This window comes from Passer domesticus, chromosome 16 (genome assembly GCF_036417665.1).
Source record: "Passer domesticus isolate bPasDom1 chromosome 16, bPasDom1.hap1, whole genome shotgun sequence".
Lineage (NCBI taxonomy): Eukaryota > Metazoa > Chordata > Aves > Passeriformes > Passeridae > Passer > Passer domesticus.
In genome coordinates, this window is record NC_087489.1 from 3,970,100 (window position 1) to 3,991,116 (window position 21,017).

Genomic DNA, 21,017 nt, shown 5'->3' on the forward strand with positions numbered 1-21,017 from the left:
GTGAAACACTCTCAATTTGCCAGGACTGGAAGTCAGGTTCTATTTTATAATTGCTCTGCTTAATTAGTACCAGCATGTTAGCCCACTGACTTTATCTAAGATATTAAATCACATAATTGACACTTTAAGTGCTGTAAAATGTGGAATTGAATCATGGAGGATTGGTCCAACAGGGTATAAATTCTTTTATGTGTTACTGAATCTTTTCATGTTGATTGCTAAAGCTGGAAAGGTTTAAATTAAAGGGTGGGGTTTTGGAAATACTAACATAGATCCTAAGAGACAGAGTTTGCAAGGGAGTTGGTACATGGATGCACTGTTTACCTGGATGATACCAAAAGATTATTTGTGCGCTTGAAATGCAGTGGCTAGGGATGGGCAGCCTGGTTTAGTGGAAGGTGTCCCTGCCCTTTAAAGATGAGATTTAAGGTTCCTTCCAACCCACACCATTCCAGGACTCTGTGACTGGTTTGGAAGACATAGTGTAATACATTTAACTCAAGTTTAATAGCATTGCTACAGACAAATAAGCTGAATGTGTGAATCTAGGACTACCCTGGCATTGTAAGCTTTTTTTTATACTTTTCTACTGGACCAGGCTGGAGGAATCCTCACTGAGGTTAAATGATAATTTTTGAAATCTTAATTTCACTGCTGCTCTGAACATAAAATAGGAATGTGCTCTTATAGGTAGTCCCTTACACACAGCTGGAGAAGGATAAAATTATCAGACAGGAGGAATTAGGATTTTGAAATGTGATGACATAAAAAAAAATGGGATGTAATTTAGCATTACAGAATGCAAGGTCATGCATCTCATGACTCATTAGTTTTTTTGGTTTAAGATTTGAAATCAGTTGGAAGTGACAAGAAGCTGTTGGAGCATTAAAACCAGGAGATTGAGATGGGTCTGAGATGTGCTTCTGCAGAGAATGTCTTTGTGTAAGGCAAGATGGCAAAACAGGAATATGTTCAATAGATCAGCAATTATTTTCTCTTTAAAAGGTGATTCCATCTGGACAGCACAGCTACTCCTTCAGAGGAGAAATTAATCCAGCATATCACAGATGTAAAGAAGGGCTATAAGGACATGTGGCATAATTGAGAATTTTTGCCATGGGGAGGCTGGAGTGTTTAGCTTCCTTAATCCAGCAAAACAGACCCTGGGAGGTGCAGTGAAGGAAAGCATGGAATGCTCCAGCCACTCCAGGTTGGAAAGAGAATTAATTCAGCAGGACTTCACTGGCTGTGAGGAGCCAGCAATGCCATCACAGGACTTCTAGCTCCAAAGAATAAATAACAGAGTATGCAGGAACAGGAGGCAGTGGTTGGAACCTGCCTTAGCACTACCCTCAGACTGTGTGGTGTGGGTGAGATTGCTGTACTGTGGGAACTTCACTCAAGAACAATCAAACATCTGCTACAGTGAAACTATGGTCTCACAAACTGCTGATGCAAAATTGGCATCAAAACTCTTCCAGAACGAAATAATTTTCTTTTCCTAAATAGCAATAAACAATGTTTCACTTCTGTCCTCACCACGGTGTCTTCCAGCCATCCCAAGAAAGCCTTGATGACATTGGCAAGAAAATAATATTTTGTGTCATTGGTGCTTTTTCTCTTGAGGACGCCTCATTATTGCCTCCATCATTCAATGTAGATTAAAAAATAAAATCAGATAATTTAGCTGAGAATCTGCTAATAACTGTTGTAATTTTGACTCAAGGCACCCAGCCTGTGCTGTCACCACGAGTTCAGTGTTCCCAGCGGCTGCTGTCAGTGCTGGGGAAAGAGGTCACTTTTTAATAGCTCATTTCCTTGTTTTCAGCTTGGAGTGCCATCGAATCCCATGTTTGTGGTCGTTCCTCCACTACAGAATTGTTGTGGCAATTAGCTGTGGGTAGGTGAGGAGTCTCCCAGCACAGCTGGCTCTGAGCTCTTGTGTGAGGAAAGGGGTCAGTGTAACTGCTTGCAAAGCTGGTGCTGTGACTGGGATTCAAGTCAAGTGTGTTCAGAAAGTCTCTGTCACACTTGTCCTGCAGCTGGATGAAGATGATCAGTGGTTGTGTCATCTCCACCTCCAAGGAAAGAGAACATTAAACCAAAACCTGACTTACACAACTCTGGTATAATCTTTATATCTGAAACTGTGTCCACTCACTTGGATTTGTTTTAGTCTCTGTGTTAATAAAATTATATCTGCTGGTTAAATAATGCTTTAAAAAAAAATCCATATTAATTATAGTCTCTGTTCTGGGAAATTCTATTAGTTTTTGCCACAGATGAGTGTTTTCAGATAAACAACATCTTTATTCCAGCTGGGACTTCATCATCAAGTTTATCTTAATTATCTAATCTTAAAATAGTCTTAAACTGCTAGAAAGGCTGCAGTATAGTCAAGTATCACAATTATTTCCTCCCTGTGAGACAGTACTTTAGAATTAAAAAAAAAAAAAAAAAAGAAAACAAAGAAAGCAAAGCTGATATTGATAGTCTGGTGAGAAGTCTGTCTTGTATGAAGTGAAAATGTGATGGAAAACAGTTGTGCCTCCTGGGTACAGCCTGCCAGGCACAGTCATTTCCATGGAAAAACAATATCCTGCAGTCCCTGTCTCCTCCCTGGGGTGTTGGTTCAGCACATGGCAGATGCTCTCTCTGCAGTGTCACTGTCCCATGCCAGTCCTGGCACAAGCACCCCTGTCCCCTCTGTTTCCATCTGAACCCCTGAAAGTGACAGCCAGGTGTCAGGTTGTGGCAGAGGTGTCAAAGTTATCCTGGGAGTTTATAAATTCCAGAAGTGCACAGAGATCCTGAATGTGTGAGTATCAGTGAAGCTTGTCCATGGAATCAGGGAATATCCTGAGCTGGAGGGACCCCCAGGATCACCCAGCCCAGCCCCATCCCTGCACAGACCCCCCAACAAGCCCACCCTGGGTACCCCTGGGAGTGGTGTTCAAACTCTCCTGGAGCTCTGGCAGCCTCGGGGCCGTGCCCATTCCCTGGGGAGCCTGGGCAGTGCCAGCACTATGTGGAAGGTGGGAAGGTGTTCAAGGCTGGGAACGGGTTTTGAGGAAGATTCAGTGTGTGCTTATCCTGTTCATGAGTGTTTCCAAGGAACCCCTGTCTGACCTGATGCAGCTGTTCTGGTTTTAAGCTGACTCTGTGGAGTCCCCTGTGGTCCTTCCCTTTGCGAGTCACAAGTTTGTGAGGGGATTGTGAGAGGACTCTGGGGTAAAAAAAATGGTGGTTTGATGCCATGATTGTCACAATAGGCTACAAAGTGCACAGATAACAAAAGGAGATGCCTGATTAGCTTATTTTATTATTGTTTTTATCTTACTTTAGCCTTTCAGGTACAAGCCTTAGCACAATGAATAAAGATCAACAGAGAGGCCATAGGGCAAAACCAAAGTCATAGGACCATGGAACAGTTTGGGTCAGAAGGGATCTTAATTAGGAGGGCAGAGACACCTTCCACTTTTCCAGGTTGCTCCAAGCCCCATCCAACCTGGCCTTGGACATTTTCAGGGATCCAGGGTCAGCCACAGCTTCTCTGGGCACCCTGTGCCTCCGGCCAGCTGAGAAAAGAATTTCCTCTTAAATTCTAATCAGAATCTCTTCTCCTTTATTTTAAAAATGTGCTTTCAAACATTCTTTCACTCCATCTCTCTTACATTTTTGGCTGCAATGCTTAATGTGCAGTTAGCTCAAGTATCAGTGTAATTGCACTCTGGTTATAATTGGATAAGTATATTTAATACCAATCCAGTTGATCAGAAACTGAATCTAATTTCTGAATGACTTAATGTCATGATCATAATCTTTTGAAGAATCATATATTTAATAAATCAGATTCTCACACACATCTTAAAATTTAAATGACTTGTATAAAAATGGACAATGAATTTATTAGAAATTTTATACTTAGTTAAGCTCTGGAGCTGAAATCTTGAGGAGGACACTTATTAAAAATCTTTGCTTCTGAGTAGCTGCACTTTCACCTGGGACTCTGGGAATGCATTACATTTTAATGGAGTTTCCTGGACTGTTAAATACTGTATGCAGCTATACTCACAAATAGCCTTTCATCTACCAAAAGCAAATGGAAAGGTGCTTTATAGGGCTTGGCGAGGAGCTGGATAAAGCAATATCATGCACAAGGTATTTGTCTTATTTCTGGAGATGGCGTTATTCAGTTTTAAGTGTAAAGAGAAGTCTTTAAAGCAAAGACAATTATCTTCTTAAATTGCTGGTAAGACCTTATTTCCAGATGTAAATATCCGGTAAAGGAGCTTTTTGTGCATCTGAATAGCACTTATGAACTTTGACTATTTCAATGTAAGAACAGCAATAAAGTTTGTCTGCAGTACTACCAAAAGTGTGGGGTTTTACACAGGTTTTACAAAATCCTCCAAAATTCCTGAAAGGAAATATTGATGTACTGTCAGTGAAACAGCTTTAAAGCTTGTTTCAAATTTAGATTTTTAGAATCTGCCCTTCACTGGGCCATCTCTGCTTCATGTCCATCCCGACTGCACCACCAAGGGCTGCTGAGGTTGGGAGGTTGGGATAAAAAGCTCAGAGCACTTGGTTCACGTGTCTCAATGGACCAGGGATTAAAAGCTGACTGAAACCATGGTCCATGTGACAGAAAAGGGCTTCTTATTCCAAGCTGGTCATTCATTATACCGAGAAGTGATTGCTTTTGGATTCTTTCACCTTGTGCCTTTCAAGTCTCAGAAAGAAATGTTTTAAGGATTTAATGCTTCCCAGCAGAGTTCAGACTTGATGCTGCTTAAAAGGAATAAGAGCTGTGGAGTTCAGAAAATCTGTCTTGAAAAACATTTTCCCCTGGAAATGTATTATTCTAAGTTTCAGCCTTAAACTGGAGGTTATCTATAGCAAAGACAAGAATAAGGCCTTAGATGATGGAATAGGAATATTTTTCTCTATGTTCATTACCAACCTGCTTTTGTATAACTGGGATAGTTAACTGCCTGAAACTGTTCCAAAGTAAAGTGCAGAGTGAAAAGAAGATGTTGAAATTTTGTCCATTTTAAAGTTTGGAATTCCTCTAAAATCAAGAACCTCAGCAGATACTGAGCTGTTCACACCCTGTTATTAACAAATCATTGCTCCCCATCAGTGGTTGGAGACTGGAGTGCCTCATGGGGACTCCTTCAGCAGCACGTGGCTGATGGGCCATTTTTGAGCCCACTGTGACTTGTCACTGGCTGCAGGTGGCCAAGGATGTGACAGGACAACACCCAGGGGGGCCCCTTAACAAAACCTGAGCTGTCTGTAGAGATAACTACGCTTGTGCTGAAGTTACTCTGGACTTTCTCCTCATTGCCATGCTTCCCTTCATTAATGCAGAGTTTGGAATGCTGCAGCTCTGCTAAATGCACATTCTGGGTCAGGGACTGTGAGAGGAAGATTCATGGCTGTAATTGGAGAGGCACTTTGCACATATGCTTATGTAGTAGTAGGAAATTTGGTTAAACAGAAGAGGAGCTCTGTATATTTTCAAGAACTCACAAGTGCTGTTAGGCAGAGACCTATTTATTCCTGGCACGTATTTACTCTGTGTTTTTCTCTTTGGGCAATGAATTTACACAGAGGAGGCTGGAGGATAAAAGCAAGCAAATCTTTTTTTCTCACACTGTTTCCAGTGTGCTGCAGAGGAGAGAGGGGCTTCCAAGGCTTGGTGTTTGCCCCACTGCACTGGGATTCTGAACAGCATCCTGGGTATTGCAGTGCACTGGTACACCAAGGGAGAAAATGTGGATAAAAAATGCAGAATAAATAAACTGAAAAACCAATTAAATGTCAGGTAAAAAATTACTGAAATTCAAATCTGCAGCTGACTGTCAGTGCCTCAACCATCAGTCAGCTGATGGAAGTTTACAAGACTCTTAGAGAGTCCGGGATTTGCCCTCCTGTTCCCAGTCTGACTCCAGGGCAGCTGGAAGCAGAGCAGCTGGAGAGCCACTGTCACTTCTGGGGCTGACTTGCTCCTGACACATTGAATGAAGATCATGGTTTGACTGAAAACAATTTAAAATACATGTCTTTAAATATCCTTGACATTGCACTTTAACTGTAATTTGAACCAGTAACTGTCAGCAACAAGTGAAAGGGCATTTGGAAGAGATAACCTTGATCTGAGATAAGTATAAAGTTGGAGCTATAGGAATTGTTAGAACTCAGTAAAAGTTATTTATACAGCCATTCTCTGGGAGTAGCTTCCAATAACAGTTATTAAATTTAGCATGATATATCAGTGACAAGACTTATTGCAAGCTATTACCACTGTATTATTAGCCAATTAGATTTTATTTGCTGATACTCAATAACAGATGATAGCTGTCCTTTTATCTAAATCTGATATTTAACCAGGGTGAGTTGAGCTAATACTTGTCAAGCATGGTAGCTCAAATATCAAGGACCTTTTGGAGTCCTGCACAGTGCTGCATCTTTAATTGCACATGTTCAGAAGCTATTTAAACAAAATACCAGTATTGTTCATCAAGAACCAACCTACTTCATTAGAATCTTCTCCAGGAAAACATTTGAACTACTGATAGTTCTTTTTGGAGCTGTTTAGAATACAGATGGGATATGTGTGTGTATGTGTGCACATGGACATTTCTGTCCTCATGAAGACTGTGGGTAGTTTTCTGTGAGTGTAGAAGTAAGATGCATTTTGGAAGTTCAGCACTGAGTTAATTTACTTCCCTTGGCCTCATTTGGGAAGTTAATGGAATGATTATAAAAATGCCAGTCCAATAAAAACTTAAATTCTTCTCTGAAAAGGGTATGTCTGTTCTAGTTATATTTGATGGCAACCAGATTGTGTTTAATTCTATTCTGTATTTGGTGGTGTGGCAAGAAATCAGACTTCTTACCCTTATTTAAACTAATCCTTGTGTTTTATGACCATGAACTTCCAATGGAACATCTCTGTTGGAAGGAGATCTTCCTCCAAAACAGCAGAACAGGAAAAGGAGAAAGACTGGAGGTTTTGTAGTTGCTGTTGGAATTCCTGAAATGGTGTCTGTTGAGACAATATTTTATTCATCACCAAAGATAATGTGAGTCACTCAACGGCTGCTTCTTGCTTGAAGTTCAAACACATTAATTTGAAGTTTGTATAAAAGCTTATTGAGAATGAGAGGCTTGCTAATGGAATATAAAATAAGTGAGAAACAGCTACTTCCAGACAGGTTTTTCTGCCTTGTAGAGTAAAAGAAGGGTGTAATTTAAGTGTGCAGCTTGAACAGCTATCCATGTGACAGATAAAATGCTGGAATGAAGCAAGCTCTGACTGATCAACGCTCCCGTGTAGCAGCTGAGGTAGAATTTAGTGGAAATGCACTATAAATACAATGTTGGATAAGTCTGTTAGGATCTACTGAATAATTAGCCATAAGAATTTTCAGATACTGGAACAAAAGAAAAGCAATGTTCCTTTTTTTTTTTTAAGAAACAATGAACACCTACAGATAGTTTTTACTGACAAATATAACTAAGCACATCTTCAACAGTCATGGCTAACAATTTAAGGTGAATTTTTGGAACACAAAACAGGATTAATTTAGGAAAAAAATGTCTTGTGAGTTGAGAAATGAATTGAAGCAAAGTAAGCCCTTTTTTATATATTTAGCCTACAAAAATAGCAGCAAGTGTGTGCTACAAATCTGTGTTTCTAAAAGGAACTCTTCATTCTGTCTTACTATGACTAAAGCAGGAGTCTTTTTCAATGGTGGTAAGCCATTACATTTATAGACTGAAAGATTATTAGTTAGAATCTTGAGAAAATTGGTGGGGAATGTCTGTTTAAGAATCTTTTATGGGTTTGATAACCTGTGTTAATTTTACAAGTTTCATTTCCTCGGAACAGGCAAGTCTGAACATTCTTAGCATAAATCTTGGTGTGATGCAGCAGACTGGAACTAAATTTGGAAAGTTGGGGTTCTCTGAAAAGGTGCAGGGTATTAACTGAATTTTTTAGCAGCTTGGAAAAAAATAATTCAATCAGATTAGAGATATGTACAGATCTCTAATATTAACTTATGCTTAAGGCAATAAAATGTTAATATTGAGCTATTGAAATAGTGACAGCTCAGCTGTCAGTAGCAAAAATGTATTCCTGGCATTAAATAAAGGACATACATTTTTGCAAGGCAAGTTAGATGAGTCATCCTTGATTTGGACATATAAATTGAAACAAATGACATTTAGTGTTAGTTTTAGTCCTGGGATACTTCAAAGTAGTTTCACTGATCCGTGGTGGATTATGAAGTACAGAATTAGTAATGAGTGTTTGAGCAGGTCTGGGGCTCAGTGATGAGACACAGAGGGAAAATTCAGCAAAGCGAAACCTGTAATGATGAATTTAAGGAAGAGAACTCAGCTTAAACTGACAAGTTCAGGGCATGGAGCTTAAACACTCATTCCATGAATGTCAGGATCCACGAGGCTTGCTCTGCTCCATTGGGATTAGGAGCAGAACTGATAAACTCTGTCGGGCTCTGCTGCACGTTTGGGACCAACACTTCTGCAGGGAAGTGCTGGGAGAAAAACTTGTTATTATGGGAGGGCACTTGAGGTGTTCATGTGACAAAGCTTCACCTGTCTGTTACTGGTGATGCTCCTCATGGACACCACATGTCGTCCCTTAAGCAATATTTTGAATGTAGCAAGGTTCCTATGCAAGGAACATCCAACTATTGATTTTATCCGTGCATGGGGGATATGTGTGCATGGAAACTCTGCTCAGAGCTGCTTCAAAATGTGTGGGAATAGATAGGTAACACTGGACCTGCAAAGACAGCAAGGTCACAGGGTGTATAAGTGGAAAAAGACTTAGAAAATGTGTAAATATATGCTGATAATATGAGTGTGTTTCTTAATGGCTTGATAGAATTTGGAATCATAATTCCAGTTTTGAATCAAGGACAGCTTTTATAAACTGTATTCAGGATTTTCAAGGATTACATTGATTTAGTGGAAAAAAACCCCAAACCCTATACATATTTATTTTAATTCTAAAGATAAATAATCTTCATTGCTTTTTTTAAAAATAAAGACAAGCTTTCTGCATGCTTTCCCTGTAATCTGGATTGCCAGGGCACAGAACAGGCAAAAAGAATGAAATGTAGTCATCTCTAACAAAAATGCTTCAAGTTGGCCAGACAATTGTTACTGGTATCTCAGAAAACTGACACCTTCCAGAGCAGAGATAAAACTGGCTCTGCTTACACGTAAATTTAGCAAGACTATGTCAAGAGTGAGATGTCAAGACAAGGAACAGAACTGTCTTGTGGTAGGTGAATCACTCCTCAGCCATGGGGACTGACACTTGCAGCAGAAGCCACACCAGGTGGGATGTATTAGAGAAATCACTGGTGGTTGTTTCTGAACCCCAAACATCTGGATGCCTCCAGAGAAGCACTTCTGTGAGCACCAGCAGCCTGGGAGTTGTGTTTAATGGCTGAATGATTCACCTGAATCTGTGCAAGGTCTGAGCCCAGTTCTTAAAGAGCTGACATCAGAAAAAGAAGTTATGAACGCTTTACTTCAGAGTTTATTCTTTCTTACACACTGGAGAATCTATTCCCAGTTTCTCCTGGTGTGAATCCTGTTAGCTAATGAGGCATAAAAAATGATCAAAGCTTTCCCTGTAGTTTGAGGAGTCAGAGCATCTTTGTCTCCCTTGTAGAGTCTGAGTTTAAATACACCCTGAATAGATGGTGCCCTTTGACTCAGTCAAGATAACTCTTTTTTCTCTGCAGAAACCTGTTCTTTGAAAATCTGTGGTTATAGAACAAACATTTGGTTAAGATAATAAAGTACTCATTGAAATTGGCCAGCTGCAAGAGCAGATTGATGTGCGTTTGTCTGATGTCTTCTGTCTTCATGTTTCTGGAAGGACTAGAAAGCACATCAAGGACTTACTGCTCTTCCTGAGTGAGGAAATTCCAATATTCCTTGATTTATCCCATCTTAAAGCAACTCAGCACAAGCTTTTCATTCTTCATTCTCTCCCACTTCCAGAAGAATACACAATAAGATTTCTTGGGAATTTGCTATATGAATTCTACAGTCTGAAAAATAAGTTACAAATGGATTTTTATACAATAAATCCCACACTAGGAGTTACTTTAATGAGCCAAATGCATCTTTTCCAGCCCTGGTATACAAGAATGTCTCTGAAAGGGATGAGAATGAATGTTCAGAAACAGTGGTGGTTTAATTTGTAGAGTTTTATAGTTCATAAGCACTGCCTCATCCTAACAGCATTTGTTTCTTCCTTTACTTGCTTTGCATTTTGTGGGTTTAAGACAAAAATTGATAAACTAAATCTTAGCTCTCATGAAAGTTTCAAAAGGGATGTTTACTAAAGTGTTCATGCTTTCTTAACTTTTGCCCATTTTGTTGCTGTTTGGGGGTAATTGTTTTTATTTGTTTTGTTTTGGATTTTTTTTAGTAAATGAGAGAAGTTACTACTTCTTTTTGGAGGAATGGTGGAGTGGATCCATGAGACTGATGTTCTCATTGTCTCTATCCCTTTTGCACTTTGGGATTGCTGTAAATGCCTGATCAAATTCTATCTGCTGCTCTGTTTCCTGTGTGTGTTTAGAACCACAGGATAACCAATGAGGCTTCTCACATCACTGTGTTTCTTTATCCCCTTTTAGAAGTATTGTGTTTTTTATCTGGTGAGTCTGTGAGAGTTTGACATTGGATGACTTTATAAAACATTCAACTAATTGGATTTGTTAAAATAAATAAATCAAACACTAATTGGAATGTGCCCTGCCATTATTTTTGCTTACTGAATTAGATATTATGGCGTGAAGTTCTTTTTATCATATTTGTGCACTTATTTAAACACCCCCCTGGCGCACACTTCTGCAAATTCAATTATATATTCAAAGGAGCCATTCAATTTATGCAAGGCTGGTTTACATATAATCCAGGGGCAAGTCTCAGTCACTGATGATAGGTCTGCTCAAGATTAATTAGCATCACTCAGATGAGCAGTGGCATTGTTACAAGCCCGCAGTGTAAAACAAGGGATATTTTATCCTTCTTATGTGAGCCATTATTTGCTTCAATATGACCCTTTTCAGGAAGGGAAAAGCTTTCTTGTTTAGATTTCATTTTGTGAAAAGGGTTTAACGTCACCTGTGTTATCCAACACCATCAAACCCATCTCCATTCCCTTGTCGGCCCCACTGAGCAACTGCTCCATTTGTTTAATTTTTAGCCAAGCAGGAAAAAGGCTCCAAACATCCCAGAACCTTTTCCAAAAACCCTCATTCTTGCTGACAATGTATGAAGACTCAGCACCCCAGTTTTGGTGATTGTGTAAATGTTGTCATTTTCCTCAAGCTACTCTGAGATATGTGATTGAAATGATAACTTGCAGACCTGGTAACTAAATTCATCCAGTGGTCAGTCTTCCTTTCCCTTTAACTTGATTATTTTTTCAAGATTAATAAATAGCCCTCAGAAAGCAATTAGATTTCAGCTATGGATGACTTTCTTGGGGGATGGATCTAACCTCTTCCTGTCTTTATGTTCCATCATATTTGGGTGTAGCTCATACAAAAGTATCTGTATAGGTGGGGTGTCCTTGGAAATATTGAATATTAAGCTTATGCTGACATCAGTGAAAACAACACTTCTGCTTGTTACTATTCCTACTTTAGTGAACTCCTAAAATCTCTTCAATTTTTTTGAACCTGGCTGCCTGGAAGGGAAGCTGCAATGTCACATCTGCCAACTCCTGCAGAAAGCGAGGCCACCACTGATGTCCTTGCTTGGCAAATATGAACACAAGTCACTGTGGCTATGTGGCTTTATCAAGGATTAGATATAAAGAAAGAATTTTTTACTGTGAGGGTGAGGCTCTGGCACAGGGTGCCCAGAGAAGCAGTGGGTACCCCTGGATCCCTGGCAGTGCCCAAGGCCAGGCTGGACAGGGCTTGGAGCAGCCTGGGACAGTGGAAGGTGTCCCTGCCATAGCAGGGGTGGCACTGGATGATCTTTCAGATCCCTTCCAACCCAAACCATTCTGTGACTCTGTGACTGTTAAAGTAACCCCAAAATCTGTGATGTTCTGATATATTGTAGTACTTTCCTGTCACTTTCTGAAGTTTCTTTCCTGTTCCATAACACAATATGCACTGCAACAGTGAGGAGAGGAGCTGTTGACTTTTTGGCTCGCAAGTCACTGTGGCTCTGGCTCACAGCTGAGCCTTTATTTCATTTTTAATTCTGCTCTCAGTGAACACAGCAGAGCAAGAAGCTGGTGGGCCCTGCCCCCCTCTTGGTACCCAGGATTCACACAGGCAATCTGTTCATCTGAGCCCTTAAAATCAACTCCAGCTTTTTCTCCTTGTCCTCATTTCCTGAAAATTCACCTCCACATTCCAATTCTGCTGCCTCTAGTAAATTAATCCTTCTGGCTTATTGCCCTGTCACTCTGTGTTTGGAGGTTTCTCCACTAACCTTTTCTTTCTCTGAAACATAGGCGTCTTGCTGCTGCTGCTTTTAAGGCTCTCCATGGTTTATCCTTCCTTTCCTATTCAGCTGTACTACAATGTTAGCTTTGACTTTCAGGCAAGGCACTTTAAAGCTTCCTCAGGTGTTGTCTTGTATCAGCAGATGCTCCCAATTAATTTCCACAAGTTCTCAGTGTCCCTTTTTCAGCTCCTCACACTCCATCTTCCTCAGCGAGGATAAAACCACCTGTTTAGCTGATTATGCCAGGCTATTGACAATTACATTCCCACTTCAATGAGCACTGCTGCTCCATATTTGCTACGTATTGCTTGTTTTGCTTCTGGGACTTTGTAGCAGCTCCTGTGCAATTTTCTCTGTGTACAGGAGACCTTGCCCAGGAGTTGGGCTGGAGCTGAGAACGTGTTTACAATTCCTCCACAGGAATAGCTCCCAGACAGCCCCATCCCTGAGTGCTGAGCAGTGGGGTGGGGATGGTTTGTGTCTGAATTAAAGGGAATCTATCAAAATGAGAATGCCCCATGCAGGCTGAGAGCACAGGACTGGATTTTGCCTCTCGTTCTGCTTGCTGGTATGAACATGACTTTCACTGCTCACTCCCACACAGTCCAGGCTGCCTGGATCTTCCCTTAGATTTTTTTAAATGAGCCTGTTCAATATTGTAATTTTGAACTTTTTCACCTAAATTAATTTTAAAAAAAATATTAGGGAAACAGTCTAGGTGTAATCCTACTTGTTTTGACAGCTGGGAGGGCTTCACAAATGTGACAACTTAAAGGCAAGGGTTATTTAAAAATTATAGAATCATGACAACTCAGAAATATTTGCAGAAGCTACTGAAACAGGCAAGTTTTCAAGGACCATAAAATCAATTAACAGATCTATTTAAAATGAAAAGATGTAATATATACAATTTTAAATTTTTTAGGGCAAGCTTGATCTCTTTAAACTTTTTTCAGCAACAGAGTATTTTGTGGTGTCAGGTACTCTATCCAACAAACCTTCCTAGAATATACTTGACTAGAAATGCTTGGTGAGGCTTTGTAGAACCACTTAAAAAACCAGTTGCAGTTGAAGTGCACAGAGAATCATTTAATGGAGTAAGGAATTGAGAAATATTAATGACATCAATATATTTGTAATTTGTGAGGAGCTCCACAGGAACTGAGATGAAGTTTGGACTTTGGTAATATGAGTGAAAATTAAAGAAGGCTTTAATGTCTTAATGTTGGGTAGCCCTTTATTGCACGGGAACCAAAGGTCAGTGATGTGCCAGGTGTTAATTGTGTGAGTGCAGCTGTGGGAAGGAGGGAGGAGTCAGGAATATCTCTGCAGCTCTCGTTGGTGTCAGTGATGCCTTGTGCAGGCTGACCTAGAACAGAGTCTGGACAGAGCTAAAGTAGGGATTTATTAAAAGGCCTCAATGGATCCACCTTGGGCAGCACAAGAGCCCAGCCAGGGCTGCACCCAAGATGAACCAAAATAGTCCCAAAATGCACGAGCAGTCACGGGGTCTGTCACTGTGATCAGCTCTGCTCCATTTGCACATTGGAGTTCATTGTCCAGTCACAGCCCCGGCCCATGCAGTCCCCTCCTGCTTGTTTTTCTCTCTTCAGCCCACATTGTTTGTGCTCTTGGGCTGAGATTTGGATCATTTGTCCTTGGTGCCCAGCTAGAGCAGGAATTGTTTTGTCTCCCTGCTCTGTGCAGAGAGCTCACCATCCCCTGATATGAAGCTCAGAGTTACATACTAAAGCAGCACAGAGTGTGAAAAATATAAAAGCTAAACCTGAGGCATCATCAGGAGCCATTGGTGTTTGGCTGGCAGAGTTACATGTGCCCAGTTCCTTTGGAGTACTGGGATCTGCAGAGGACAGTGATCCTTTCTTCCTTAAGAGAAAACCAAATCTTTATAGACACACCTTGGGCATGATTCAAGACTAAACTGAGTTGCCCAGATCCCTGATCCAATGGATCCAGCGGTGAAATACTTTGGCAGGCTGGGTTGGGTGGAGGTGAAGAGTGCATGAGAGCATAAGGGACACCAGAGTAGGAACATCCTAGGGAATAAACAATCTCTGTTCTTCTGTGTGACCCAAGTTGCAAAGATCTGCACTGAATGCAACATTTCATTCTACAGTTCCTGGATTTCCTTTGATTCACAGGTGTTCAGGCAGCTGCCAATGCATTTATGAGAGTTAACTTCTTCCAAGTATTTCAGGAATTGCAGTAAAGATCTTTCAGTCAGCAGTCTGGAAGGTGTGAATGCCAGTTGACATCTGCTGCTTCTCATTCTCTTGTTCAGAAACTACAGGGCCATGTTCAAAAGTATTGATTTGAAAGACTTGGAGGAAGCTCTGTGTGTTCATGGACTACACAGAAATTTGTGTTGTTAAGTTTAGGAGATGGTTAAAGCCAGGTTAAGTAAGGCTTAAAAAGCAAAAAGAAGTGAGGTCTTGTTGTAGGAACAGTGATGCTGTGCTTGTTTGTCATTTGCGTTCTCCTTTCCTTTCCTGATTTTTTAACAAGGATCTTGGAGGTTCATGCAAATATTCCTGCATTGGGGTATCCTGTAGAATTGTCCTTGAAAATAATAGGTTGAAATAAAGGGGATTGATCTTAGAAACAGTGGTGTGGAGGAAAGAAAACAAAGGCTTCCAGTGAATATAAAACATGGAAAGTACAAAGGTATTTTTTGGACATCACCTTTGGAGTTACATGAAAAACAATGTTCACTAAATTAGTTTTATTTATTTTTATTTCCTGTGTAAGCTTGGGTACAAAAGATCTAAGTAAATGGCCTACCACAAAGAGAGAAAACTAACCCAGAAATGTTTTCATTTTTCTTGGTTTAGGTGGTTGTTCATTCGATGAGCACTACAGTAACTGTGGTTATAGCGTCGCCTTGGGAACCAATGGATTTACCTGGGAGCAGATCAACACCTGGGAAAAGCCAACAATGGATCCTGCTGTCCCAACTGGTGAGTGAGGAGCCTCATCAGCAATGAGATGCAATTCTTGGAGAGAATCAGATGTTATTGCTGTGTATGTGTGTGCTAGGTCTAGATACACACAACAGTGCGCAGGATTTTACTCTGCAATAAAATGTTAATTTTGTGTTCAAAATATTCTGGCAATGGAATTCATAGATGTGAAGTGGCTTTTTGCAATATTTGCCACCGGATATCCTTGAAGAATTATTTCACATTTTTTATTCTTATTTTGTTTCTCATTTAGCAGAGAGAAAATGTTTTTGGATATGAAACTCTAAAGTTCGGCCAGCTTTTGGCATGTTTTTGGATGAGAGAGTTATCTTGGGAGGTTCATGTTGGTCAAGCCAGAAGCAAAGTCTTAAAATGTGTGGAAATATTGGACACTGCAGTTACCATTTAGCTCTGAACTGATGGTTTTAAATTCCAATTTTGAGAAAGATGAGAAAGTTTTTAGAGAATTAGTTGTGGTAGCTAATGCTTAATTAGGCTGGAACTTGAGACAGGAGAATTTTCATATGCAGGAAAAACATTTCCAGCAGTGAGAGTTATCAGAGTTTCTAATTTACTAATATGTACTGAGTATAGTGTGGATTTCCATGTGATAGTTGGAATATTCTTAACAGAGCTCACAATGGTGATAATTTCCAAGTTTTGTTTTCCATTGGAAGTTACCATGATGCTTTATATGAGAATGAATTCTCTAGCCTCAAATTGCTGTGGAATGCTTTGTTTACATTGAAAAAGAACTTGATTTAAGAAAACACTTTAAAGTTCACTGAAAATCCCACTTTGTCCATGTTGGTTGCCACCTAAAACAGCAATACAGGTCTCTTTCAGGCACACAGTGGCAAAAAAACTTCATCAGCCAGTGAAGACTTTGATTTCACTGCTAAAAAAAGAAATATTCATTCGGGCTAGTGCATTGCACTATGAGAGCATGAACTACGTGGAAGAACAGAATATAATGTTGTTTAAGACTTATTCTTATGCCTGTAATTATTAGGATAAGAGACTTGTAATTGCTGGCTGCCTGGAAGGACACAGTGTAGAGCTGAGACAGCAATAGCTCCCTGCCACAGCCACTGACAGACAGCCCAGACCCCATTCCTGGGTGCTTGTCAGTAAAAACCAGCTCAGGAGACACCAGCCTGGCTGGGCTTCCTCCAGCACTGAAAGCTGTTTAAGTTCTGTGGGTTTTAAATAATTTTATAATTGTAAATTGTTCAGAATAGGAGCCTTTAGAGTATGTCACACCTGGTACTACTTGTTTTGGCTGTGGCATCCCCAAAGGAGTTAATTGTGGAAGTTGCAGATTTTTGGTCCTGCCTGTAAGAGTGTATTTCTTGATTCTGGATGCTCTTGTGTTTTAAATGATGGCAATTTTATCTCTGTGGCTCCTCAGCTTTTGATTCATTGTTGTGTCCTTATTTTGTGTGCTTGGTAAAGACCAAGCTGGAGAGATATGGCAAATCTTTGAATTAGCTGATCCCAGAGAGAAGGAGTAGGAATTTACACAGTTTTGATGCATTTGAGAATCTGGAACAAATGGGAAGGTTTATATGGCTTCCACTGGATGAGTTCAATGCTTTGTTAACTCCAATGTTAAAGTAAACTCTTCCTGGCCTCCTTATGGAGGTGTATTGTCATCTGAAATACCCTGGAACCGTGGAGGGGTCAGCAGAAATCACAGAGCTGGAAAAGATCTCCGAGGTTATTGATTCCAACCATTATCCCATCCCCAAACCCTGCTCCCACATCTCTGTGTTTTGTGACCATATATGCCACATCTCATTTTATGAATGCTTCCAGGGATGGTGACTCCATCACTTCCCTGGGCAGCCGTTCCAGTGCAAAACAACCCTTTCAACACAGAAATTTTTCCTAGTAGCTAACCTAAACAGCAATAGACAAGCAGCAGCCTGGAATGGCATGATTAAAAAAACCCCAAAGCAACAAACCTACCCAAAAAACCCCAAACAAACCACTCCATATACACAAAAATAACCCCATGCCAACCCCAGAACATCACATAGTTTATCCAAATACTTGTGGTTTCCCACTTTCCTTGATATCTGGTATAATGTGAAAAGATATCTAGAGATACTCCAGCAGCTGCAAATTTAATAAAGGTTAGACCTGAAAAAAAAAATGCAGAAAACTTTATTGAAGTTAAAAGGCAAAGGTAAAGCAGCCATCAGGTGGGAACGTGCTGATAAAGAAATATTGTGTAAGAAGGTTTGAAGGAGCATGAGGGGAATTGAGTCAGTTCCTGATGTGACTGCTTGATGTCACAGGACTGTTCACACAGAATAAAGGGCAAAATCCTTTGGTGGAAGACCATGGACCACAGCAAATGTGTGCAGAAGGGCCTGGTGTAACAAACTCCAGGTTTTCAGGAGCTGTCAGAGTCGTGCTAACCCTGGAGTAAATTACAGTGTTCAAACAGATCACCCGAAAGTTGGTGAGATTTTTGGAGTTATTATTGAGAGTCTGTTGCTGGCTAGAATTGTGATGTTTGTGTTGGTTACTCTTTAAAAAGCTGTTTGGTGGGAATAAAATTGTTTACTTAATATTCATGTAGAGGCAAAGCCAGGTGGACAAACTGAAGAACAGCATGTTCTACTCCTACAAGCAGGCACATCTTTAAAGCTGGAGTCCTAGAACATGTGATGATTGACTGTTCATTCCACTGAATTCCACTGTTTCATTCCACAGCAACTGAGAGAAGCAGGGTGTAAATCCACTGAGCTGCAGGGTGTAAGAGGTGGTAACAAAGGGGTGTTCATGGAATAAGCACCCCGAGGCACGACAGAGCAGGAGTGCCAGCAGGGCTCTTGGATGCAGTAGTGCAAATTTTTGTGTTGAGACAAACACTGCTTTACTTTTATGGCTGTAAATAGGTTAAAATTCTACATTGTGGAAGTGGTGAAAAAAAAAGTGAGCAGGAACTAGGTTGGTTCAGTGACACTGAGTCAGCCTGCAGTGCTGGAAGCGTGGCCAACCCCCAACTGCTCAGCCCTTTCCTCTGGAAAACGTTTCGTCTTTCCTAAGTACCAGCAGATCCCTTTGAATTCAACCAAACCACAGAACTGTGTCCTCCTGAATACTAATGATGCTGTCTAGCATTTTTTAAAGTCCTTTTCACTGCTAGATCTCAGAGTGCTCTTCAAAGGAGGTCAGTACCATGAATGAGAGCCCGAGTCCCCAGAGCTGTGTAATTCTCTGCTGACACACTGCTGCAAAGGTCTCTGCCCAGGGATGTCTTTCTGGTCTTTATTTTTTTAATTAAAATGTCAAAAAGAAAAAAAAAAAGCCAATTAAACTGCTCCATTAGCAATGTAGAAGTTTGTAGGCAATTTGTTTTACTCCGTTGCCAGCAAATAAACTGTTTCCCATGAATTCTGTGATTAATTCCTTAGGGCTGGAAACTGTGTTAATTGGGGGATTAAGAACCAGATGTTTGTTGTTCTGAATAAATGTTTCAAAAACGTGGAACACATGAATCGTAGGTATCCCACCCCCAGATTTCAGTGGGACTTTGGTTCCACCTCCTTGCACAATAGCAGGAGTGATTATAACAAAATATTCTCTAACAGATGGGTGTTTACTTAAGCCTGAATACCCTCAGTGATGAGTATTCTGCAGCTTTTGGGCTCTTTGTTCCACTGTTTGAATTGTAGAGGTTCTCAAACCTTCATGTTCCTTTCTGTGGCTTCAACTCTTTTTTCTTCCATTTCTGAATAGGGAGAATAATCATTTGTTGCTCTCTTACAACCTCTGCTATACAGTAGTATGCAGTTAAATCTTTATTCTGCAGAACTAAATGTGACCCAGTCCTTTTAACCTTTCTTAATTGTCTTGTTGTCTTCCCTGTGCCTTCAGTCATTATTTTCTCACCTTTTGGGGGGTATTTGTTTGAAGTTGTGCTACCAAGCAAGGAGTCAGCACTCTGCATGGCAGTGCAGGAAGGCACAAGACCAACCCAACCCTTCTGGGATCCTGTGAGAGTGGGACTTGAGCTCTTTTGTGGGTCTTTTTTGAGGCTGATGCTTGGTTAGCACAACAAGGAAATGTGTTTAAATCAACCAGGCAAAAGTATTGCTCCTATTCACTTTGCAGCATTCCAAGGAGCTGGGACCTGGCTGCTCTGGCAGCAGTTGCAAGAATAATATTAATAATGAAAGTATTTAACATTTAAAGTTCAAAGTATTTTACTATCATTTGCTAATTAACTCCAACGGAGACTTAACCAGGGCTGACTAGACTGAAGTAATTACTTTAATTGTATTAAATATATTCTATCTGAATGCAAAGGCATTGTGCCTTGTGCACTTGTGCAGCTGCATTCTTTGCTGTTGGATTTTAATCCCACATTTACTTTGTGAAGTTTTCCTGTTCCCGCTTAGCAGATAAAAGATCAGCACACAGAGGCTGAATTTCTGGCCCAATCTGCTTGACTGCTCACTTCCTTTTATCTCTGTAGCACTTAGAGCAAGTGCTACTTTGCTTTCACTGAAATAAACAATAATTCTTCCAAAAGAAATGGAGTACATGTGTGTATAAACATAGATCTGCATCTCTGAGTGCTCCATATCACTGCTGTTTCTTGTTCCACTGTTTTCCAGCTGGGCATTGTCTAGGAAACAGAAGTGTGGGTATGAAGAATATATGGATTAGTAAAATGTTTGGAATAAATGATAATTTTCAGAATGACATCACCTGTAGGTTATCAAGCAAGGGCAAACGGCCTTACTTTGCATCCTGATTCTACAAAACATCACCTGCAAAGAGCAACAGGACCTGTTATTGTTGAAGGGTAATTTTGTGATAGAAATTGGTGCATTTTTATCTCCCATGAAGTCATTTAGGTTGGAAAAGCCCTCAAGATCATCAAGTCCAACCATCACCCCAGCACTGCCAAGGCCATCACTAAAGCATGGTCCCAAGCGTTCCATGACATATTTTTGAATGTTTCCAAGGATGATGAGTCTACTGCTGCCCTGGACAGCCTGTTCCAATATCTGACCACCCTTTTGGTGAAGAAATGTTTCCTGAGAACCAGTCTAAACCTCCATCTTAGTGGTGGGTGTTTTGAGGTGATATTTTCAGGCACAAATGAATTCTGAGTATGGCCTTGTAGAGTCTGCATCATGTCCCAGTGAAGTGAGCCCAGCTCAGAGCTGTTCAAGGTGTGCAGTGCATCACCTCCCCTGGATGAGATGGATCCTGCACCACAGCACCGCCTCACTGAGAAATCACAGCAGAATCCCTGTCTTTCCTCTTGCAGCAGAGATAAGGGATGGGGGGCTCTTCCCACTCCTAAATGAGTCTGTTCTTTTATTCCAGGAACTGGAGGAGTCTCTGAGCTTCTCACTGGAAGAACAGAAGGGTCATCATCATTAGTGTTGCTCTGTGAAATACTCATTTAGCAGGCGAGCATCAAGATGTATCCAGGAACTCCAGATGGCCAAATTCCACTTGGGCTGCTCT

At 40.6% G+C, this 21,017-nt stretch overlaps 1 protein-coding gene across 11 annotated transcripts in view; it reads left to right on the forward strand.

The window, feature by feature from the left end:
• The window catches only part of PTPRT (protein tyrosine phosphatase receptor type T), a 445,906-nt gene that overhangs the window by 104,891 nt on the left and 319,998 nt on the right, over positions 1 to 21,017 (forward strand). For all 11 annotated transcript variants that reach the window (XM_064391854.1, XM_064391853.1, XM_064391856.1 and 8 more), the window contains exon 2: positions 15,390 to 15,515. In XM_064391854.1, coding sequence (XP_064247924.1) covers positions 15,390 to 15,515 — 126 coding nt within the window. The remainder of the gene's footprint in view (positions 1 to 15,389; positions 15,516 to 21,017) is intronic.